The sequence below is a fragment of the Hippichthys cyanospilos genome, chromosome 21, assembly GCF_059441005.1.
Source record: "Hippichthys cyanospilos isolate Australia breed blue-spotted pipefish chromosome 21, RoL_Hcya_1.0, whole genome shotgun sequence".
NCBI lineage: Eukaryota > Metazoa > Chordata > Actinopteri > Syngnathiformes > Syngnathidae > Hippichthys > Hippichthys cyanospilos.
The window spans coordinates 5817405-5825316 of record NC_142389.1 but is presented as its reverse complement, the minus strand read 5'-3'; the positions used below and the strand labels follow the sequence as shown (position 1 = coordinate 5825316).

General features: G+C 43.3%; 2 protein-coding genes across 2 annotated transcripts in view; one reads left to right on the top strand and one right to left on the bottom strand.

Annotated features, from left to right (window-relative positions):
• Window positions 1–528: 528 nt before the first annotated feature.
• hsd17b8 (hydroxysteroid (17-beta) dehydrogenase 8) lies at window positions 529–4170 on the top strand. Its single transcript, XM_088404791.1, has 9 exons — window positions 529–643; window positions 2042–2247; window positions 2317–2433; window positions 2502–2597; window positions 2717–2802; window positions 2863–2947; window positions 3176–3218; window positions 3506–3580; window positions 3655–4170. The coding sequence occupies exons 1-9, from the start codon at window positions 598–600 to the stop codon at window positions 3672–3674; spliced, it is 774 nt and encodes a 257-aa protein (XP_088260917.1). The 5' UTR covers window positions 529–597; the 3' UTR covers window positions 3675–4170.
• Window positions 2052–7912, bottom strand: part of col11a2 (collagen, type XI, alpha 2) — a 37091-nt gene continuing 31230 nt past the window's right edge. The window contains exons 58-66 of the mRNA XM_088404782.1: window positions 7791–7844; window positions 7479–7514; window positions 7346–7399; window positions 6974–7259; window positions 6792–6901; window positions 6573–6641; window positions 6259–6495; window positions 4183–6013; window positions 2052–2545 (exon numbers count right to left, since the gene is read on the bottom strand). Coding sequence (XP_088260908.1) covers window positions 5867–6013; window positions 6259–6495; window positions 6573–6641; window positions 6792–6901; window positions 6974–7259; window positions 7346–7399; window positions 7479–7514; window positions 7791–7844 — 993 coding nt within the window. The 3' untranslated portion in view covers window positions 2052–2545; window positions 4183–5866. The remainder of the gene's footprint in view (window positions 2546–4182; window positions 6014–6258; window positions 6496–6572; window positions 6642–6791; window positions 6902–6973; window positions 7260–7345; window positions 7400–7478; window positions 7515–7790; window positions 7845–7912) is intronic.

Genomic DNA, 7912 nt, shown 5'->3' with positions numbered 1-7912 from the left:
ACTTGCTTTACAAATTGAGATAAAATTGGGCCTCATCCTGGGAACCAGTCTAGTCCACTGTAATGGACATTGTGTTCCAGGAGGTTAAACTGACCGATTTAATATGAATAGAGAAGTATTTAAAAGAAAAGAGGATTATGTACATTAAAATGGACGTTATGGCAATCTCGATTAAATAGGTGATGAAAACTTTAGTAACTTTTTCTAACTACTAAATGAAACATTGCTGTTTACTTGGCCAACTCGAAACCAAAACGAAACAAAAAAAAAAGATAAGTTGGGCGTGTATTTACTTTTGCGCTGGTAGTACAATGGCTTGATATTATCAGGCCTCTCGTTTGCCAAGTTTGTCTGCTAGGGCGAAGGAAATGCAAGGAATGCTTAGAAATGCGTCACTTAATGAAAATACAGTCTTGGGGGCGTTTAGAGTGAGAAATCAACATTGTATCGTGATTAAAAGCTTCAAAATGTTGAACTAAGGGTCCGTTAAAACGATCAATTCGACGATGCTCCCCGCACAAGAAAAAAAGGAAAAACCATTGCTTTGCTGCCATCTCGTGGCGAAACTGTAAACTACAAAAATAGAAAAAAAGCAATATGGCGACCGCCTTGCGACTCGTATCAAGGTTGGCGGTGGTGACTGGTAAGTGAATTTAGTCAATTATGGCCCAAAAGTGGCAACTCGCTGTAATTTCCAGTTCGTTGTAACCGCAATTGGGTACCGCGGCTACTTAGACCTTTTAAAAAGTAATCCAAAGGTTTACTGAGACATCTTAAAAGGCGTTAAATAATATGCAAACAGCCGCGATGAGAACATGCGTTGCTTTTGCTTATTTAAAGAGGAATACTATTATTAAGGAACAGAATACAACCTTTATCTGCATTTACGTCCAAATCTAAGCAAGTAAAATCACAGAATGTATATAAAAGTATGACAAACAATTTTGAATACAATAAAATACATCTTACTCACCAGACATGCTAATTATTAGTAGACAGAATGTATGGTCCTCTTTTGCAAGATTTGTTGGCTATTCAGAGCTAGCTACTCGTTGCCGTTTGTTGTCAAGAAAACTTGGAAACCATCCAGCCCAGCCACCTCTCGAAGTTTGTTTTACCTTAAAAGTACGCCTTGAGAACATTTTTGTTCATTTTCCCTTGAATATTTCGCCTTGAAACTGTATTTTTTTAACAGTGTCCTCTTCTCAATTGCACCTGCGTCAGACACCTGGAAGTGCAATAATTTAAAATTCCACACGTAACTCTGATCAACCAATCAGAAAAACGGGGAAAAAAATAGACGATGGCAAACATCCGGGTACCTTGTCTTTGGCATTATATTATTATTATTTGATTTTTTTTAAATGAATCTTTTCGACAAAACAAACATGCTCATGCTGACCCACAAATGAGTCTTTTGAATTTAAAAATCAATAAACACAAAACGTTCATTTTCGTGGTGTTTTTTTTAAAAAAGGCCTGTAGTTCCGGTGTGACGTCACATCTACTTTATTGTTTACGTTATTCGATTTTTTTTGCAATCTCCACAATATCTATTACACAATATCGATTTAAAAAGATTGTGCATGTGTCCTATGTTACTAGTCGGGATTCCTTGGCCTTGGGTTTTATTTCCATGGCAGATTTTATTTACATGGCAACAAAACTAAGCTGAAATCTGATTGAATGAGAGAAAATTAACCCACTAACGACTGGAATCTGCTTATACGTCTTGAAAAAAAGACAAAAAAACTGATTGTGGGAAACAAATAAACTGTTAATTATCAATGAAATATGAATTAAATGATTTTATTTTTAAGTTATTTGATTGTTGTTAATAATATTCATTAATCATAAAGGTGTAAATTGTGCTAATTTTGATGCCGTTTGTAGCATATTGACAAGAACTACTACTATATTTAAATGAGTGGAATGTGATCCATCAATCCTTTTTTTAAGATAACTTTGGGTCACACCCCAGAGTGGCCGCCAGTCAATGACAGGCAATTCATATTTCATATTGAATGCTCATCACACCCAGGTGGCGGAAGCGGAATTGGCCGCGCCGTGTGCCAGCGCTTGGCCTCCGAGGGCGCCTCCGTGGTGGTGGCTGACATCAACGAGGCGTCAGCCAATGAGACGCTGCAAAACCTGCCGGGCGACCTCAGGGGTCAAAACCACATGGCGGCGGCGGCGGTGGATGTTGCGTCAAAAGACAGCGTCAAGAACTTGCTCACAAGCATCCAAGTTTGTCGTAAATTTGGCATTGTACACCCAAATCACTGAGTTAGCAACACTGACCAGCTATTTGCGCAGGCTCGCTACTTCCAACCGCCCTCTGTGTGCGTGAACGCGGCGGGCATCACGCTGGACAACTTCCTGCTGGACATGGACGAGGATGATTTTGACAAGGTGGTTCAAGTCAACCTGAAGGTAGGACGCCGGTTCTGTTTTGTTTCGTCCACTCGTCCTGTTGCGTCTCATCAACCTTTGTCTTTTAGGGCTCCTTTTTGGTCACGCAGGCCGTGGCGAAGGCCCTGATGGCCTGTGGAGCCACCAAAGGATCCATCATTACCGTGGGGAGCATTGTGGGGAAAGTATGTATTCAGCACTTAATCCGTTCTTGTTAAGCAGCTCAAAATTGAAGCTAATCCTATTATTTCTGTTTATCAAAATAAAATATGATGGTTGATCATCCGATTGAACTATTCCACAGGTGGGAAATATAGGACAGGTCAATTACGCCGCCTCGAAATCCGGGGTTGAAGGTTTAACCAGGACAGCCGCCAAGGAGCTCGCTAGGTAAGCAGAGTGAATGCCCTTGCGAAATATCACAAAATTTAACATCTTTTGGGTTTTCAGGTATGGAATTCGCTGTAATTGTGTGCTGCCGGGGTTTATATCCACACCCATGACCGACAGCGTGCCCGAGAAGGTGATCAGCAAGGTAAAACACGTCTCAGTGTTTTGGGCCTACAAGTGCCGCTTAGTGGCCATTTGAAAGAATGCAGGTCTGATGTTAAAATTCAAATCGAACTACCATTGTGCTATCATTTATGTAAATTAGAAGTCAATCGAGAATCTAAAATTCTTGTTAATGTAATCATTTAAATACGCAAATGCGTCTATTGTCTTGCTTTCAACACTGTTCCTTGTTTTGTTGTGTTTTTTTCAGATGAAGGCCCTGATACCACTGGGGAGGATGGGCGACGCAGCAGGTTTTTATCTGGCTCTTTTTTTTCTCACAAATCTTATTCTTACGGTGTACAGGTAGTTCCTTGATTTGTGAGTTCGATTTGTTCTGTGATTCATAATCGAAGTCAATCAAAATAATTTTCTCCCATTGAAATGAAATTAATCCTTTCCAGAAAGCTATTCACTCGAGCGGCAGCTACCTCGTAACCCAAAACCGTGGCTAGCAACATAAACTAAGCTTAAGTCAAGGTGCCGAATTGTGTTTGGACTAAAAACTCCCGATTGTGTAATGTGGTGTATCGTCCTTTAGAGGTCGCTGATGTGTGTGCCTTCCTAGCATCTGACGATGCTCGTTACGTCACGGGGGCTAGCCTGGAAGTGACGGGTAGGAGATTTACTGCTTCCTTCTGGCGGACATTTTTATTTCTCGCCATAAAAAAAGATTTGTTTGTCTTTCAGGTGGACTTTTCATGGGCTAAAACAATAGCCTGCTGAACAATGTTTTGTGCCTTAAATGAGCGGTGTCATTCAAGAATCTGGGGCCAGATCTGAACCATGAAAGTGTGTCCATTTTTCATGCCAAATAGACCTATTGAGTTCAGTTTGTAAACAAAGTTGTCCCATAATATTTCAACCAATTCCCTGAAAATAAATTTGAATAGTATTTGTTTACATAAATATTTTGTTGTTACTTGTTTTGATTTCTAAAATTAACTTATTGGAAAGGCACCAAAAATAAAAACAGATCTATGTACAAAACAGGATTATTTCTTTCAAATATAATTCATAAACATGTCCTAAGGTCTGCCAAGGAATATTGCTTCTTTGAACAAATCCAATCACCTCACAGGTGTGGCATATCAAGGTATTGATTAGCCAACACGATGCTAACTAATATCTAATCAGTTCATTTCGTACCAAGGATACAAAGGTCTACTTTTGTTTTTGTTGAAAATAATAAATGAAATGAATTGATTTTTAACTCACCTGTGTGTTTACACGCGTTGCAGACGGCAAATTGACAAGTGGAACATGCTTAAGTTCCACAAGCTTCATTTCATTGGTCCACCTTGTTTTATTTAGTGTACGTATTTCCCAGCAGCAGAAATATATCCAAGGACGCTGCTGTTAGTGATGCTCAAACATAAAAAAGCTAGCAAAGCATTTTGCGTTCTTCGACAAAAAAAGAACTAATCTTCAACAGAATTGCGAGAAAAAGCATGAAAAGTTGAACCTGGTGAAATGAATAACATCAAATAGACAAAATTGTAAGCGTGATGTGTCCCGTCCTCTGTAATGGTCAAAGGAATATGGTCGCTAACAGTGCCATCTTGTGGCTTACAATTGTAATGCAAGCGTTGCTTTTCTTAAGAAAAACACGAGTCAAAAAGATCCTTTACAAAAGATTATATATTACAGGAATTAGAAAAAAAATACTTACACACATCATAAAATAATAGTTATCTTTTCCAGCACCATAGTTTTTTTTCCACGTTGAAACGTCTTCAACTCAATAAAAACAAACTAGCAATTGAGGTCATTCCCTCTGAAGGACATGTTTTTTTTTCGTTTTCGGTTTTCTTGACCTTCCCAGCCCTTTTAAAAACAAAAACAAAAGCAAGATTTAACAAACAAAAAATCCACAATACGGTCGACAGGCTGGTAGGCTGGGCGGGCGCGAGAGGGGGGTGGGTTGTTGTCCCCTGCTCGTCCGCTTCCCTCCCCCTCGCCAACACCTCCTGCCCGCTGCGGTCTCTCGCTGGAACTCTCGTTGGAACGTGAAAGTGAAACGAAGCGGCAACAGAGGTGGAGAGAGTCACCTTTTAATGGTTACACTGGAATGGAAGCAACATTGAACAGCACAGGATAATCCGGGGATGGGGAGGGGAGGGGGGGCACAATCCAGTATAGCCGCAGATTCTTTGGTTTGATCTTCCGAAAGGGGGCCGGTGGCAGAAATAAATACAAAATGAAATATACCACATGTGACGGCGGGAATATTTGGTAATCCGTTTCTTTCCTTTTCTTTTTTTTAATGTCAAAGCACCCTGTTTTGCTCTTAAATAAATACAATAGAATATCACTATGTCTGTACAAATGGAGTGTAATGCACATTTGCCCAGCTGGAGGCTCGATGACACGAGGAGAAAAACGGAGTCAAAACTTTTGCACAATTAGCACTTTTTGGGCCACAGGCGTTCTCTCAAGGAAAACAACAATTTTTTATTTAACGAAGATGGCATCATGGTTCTTAAACACGAGGGCGAGCTGAGAGACAGCAGGGGGGCGGAGCCAAGGCAGTGGAATGGAGGAGTGGAGGGGCGGGCAGAGGGAGGGTGACCCAAGGGAGGGGGCCCTTGGGGCCGGGCCCCCCCTTCTTGATGCCGCGTCACTGGGAAGAAACCGCTCCCTCTTTGATGGTCCTTCCCTCCCGAGACCTCTTCAGAATTTTTTTTTAAAGTTTTTTTTATGTCCATTAGTTGTCGGGAGGACGTCGCGTTGCTCTGGCAACCCCATCCCGTGTGTGTGTGTGTGTGTGTGTGTGTGTGTGTGTGTGTGTGTGTCTGTGTGTGTGTTACATATCATTTACAAGTTAATTTACAAATTATTGAGGAAGAATGGCTTGTATGTAGGTGTCTCTAAGTGCGTGTGTGTGTGAGAGTGTGTGAGATTAGCCTTGGAAGCACACAGGTCCAACTTCAAATCCAAACTGTTGGTTGCTCTCCCCAAAGTCCGATACTTTGATGTCCAGCAGCGGAAGATGTTCCACCTGTGGCGTGTTGATCTCCAGCACCGTCCTGTCAAAGCCTTTGCGATACTGCGAAACAGGAAATTCAAGAAAAGTTCTTCAGAGTGTGGAAAATGGACCAAGGACACCATGGAATGCTTGGATTCGATTGTGCGCTACCGCATTTGGCCATAGGAAGCGCTGTTGTGTCACAAAATCAAGTATGAAAAGCTGCTATGGTTAGTTAACTTGAAACCTTCATTTAAACCTTCGTGGCGCCGAATTTTGAAGTTTTTGATATTCCGAACCAACAATTCTATAAAATGCGGACTCACAGAGCACCCGTCCACCAGCGCTTTGATGTACGGGTTGGTCTCGTAGCTCAGCTCCTCTTCATTGGCGCCCTGGAAGTGCAGCGCCCTCTGGTGGTTGTTCTTGGCACTCTGGTCGGCCCAGGCCACCGAGCGGTGGCAGTGGTAGGTCAGATTCTGCCGGGCCACCACGCTCAAGAGGCGCAGGAATCCCAGCTGGACCACGCCCACCGGCTCGCCGTTAGAGTCCACGTAGGAGAACTGCGGGGAAGGGAAGCCGGATGATGATCGTGGAGATCTTGAGGATGTCAATTTCTTGTTGGGGCGGGCAGACTGACCTTTTCACCTGTAGCGAACTGACTGTACCAGGAACCTGGAGTCTCTTTTTCCCACGAGGACATTTTCACCTGCCATCGCAATCACGCATCGCACATGAGATGATTGGATGAGGCTTTACCATCGAAATCAAGTCATAAAGTTTGGCAAGACCTCTGTGCCTTTTTTTTAGGTCTTACAAGATGGCTCTCAAAACGCGACTTTGAAAAAGCAGGACTGACCGTGTTGATGCTCTTGTGGGGATACAGACACGTCTCACCGCTGGTGAAGTTACAGAAGACCTTGAAGGAATCTCTGGAGCAACCCTGGTTGGGGTCAATCCAGTACTCTCCTGTTTTGGATTTGGAGGAGGAGTGGTTATGGATCATGACATGGAGTTCCCGGCGGAACGATGATTCCTCACCGTCTTGTAGCTCGGGCTGGCTGAGGCGGAGATCCTGGCAGGTTCTGGCGGGACTGTCCTGCGTTCCAATGGGGAAGCGCATGGTCTCGATCTCCTCCCGTAGGGAGTTGAGGGAACCGAAGATCTCCTCCATGCCCTCGTTGGCCATCATGAACTCGGCACCGGCGGTGTCGGATGCGGGCATCTCCGGGTCGGACTCGGGGAGCAGTTGGCTGGCGTCGATGGAGCGCTTGGACTTGGGGCTCCTCTGGATGGGGAGCGGCTGAATGACCTCACCGGGTGGGCCCTGGGATAAAAAAAACAAAAACAAAAACAAGAACGAGAGTGAGTTCTCCTTCATGTAAACGTATGAACATGAGAGATGTTACATACAGGAAGTCCTGGAGGTCCTGGAACACCCTTTTCTCCTTTGGGACCAGATCCTCCCTACACACAAGATGAAAAGGAAAAATTCAGATGGAATAATGGCACCTCCTTCATTTACTCAACAATATAAAATACTCACAGATGCACCCTTAGCTCCTTTGACTCCTTGAGGACCCTGAAAATGACAGGAAGTGTTAGGAGATCTCAGTGAAACATGTGGAATGACTGATCCTCGATGATCCCAAATAAATTCTGTCTATCTACTCAGTTTGTAGCGCAGGACTTACTCAAAGACAGACTTTGCCTTGAGTGTCAACGACAGGTATCGGTAACCTCCGTGATTGCTCGATGCTTTAAAATCAGCTGTGTAACTAGCCAACGTTTAAATCTATTTTTGAAAACTCATGTCCAAAGTTTCAGAAAGACAAGAAGCAAAAGAGCTACCACTCACAGGAGGACCAGGAGGACCAGCAGGGCCGAGAGGTCCGGTGCCCCCGGGCATTCCCTGCAATGAGGAGACTCATCAGAACCGACGTCATCACCAACTGCACAAATTTCCTTCTTCAGACTCAC

What these genes read in the sequence shown, in the direction of transcription:
- hsd17b8 (XM_088404791.1), top strand. Translation starts at nt 598, where the DNA reads ATGGCGACCGCCTTGCGACTCGTATCAAGGTTGGCGGTGGTGACTG. An exon ending in GCCGCCAAGGAGCTCGCTAG is followed by an intron (nt 2,803 to 2,862) that starts GTAAGCAGAGTG and finishes TTGGGTTTTCAG; the next exon opens with GTATGGAATTCGCTGTAATT. An exon ending in GAGGATGGGCGACGCAGCAG is followed by an intron (nt 3,219 to 3,505) that starts GTTTTTATCTGG and finishes ATCGTCCTTTAG; the next exon opens with AGGTCGCTGATGTGTGTGCC.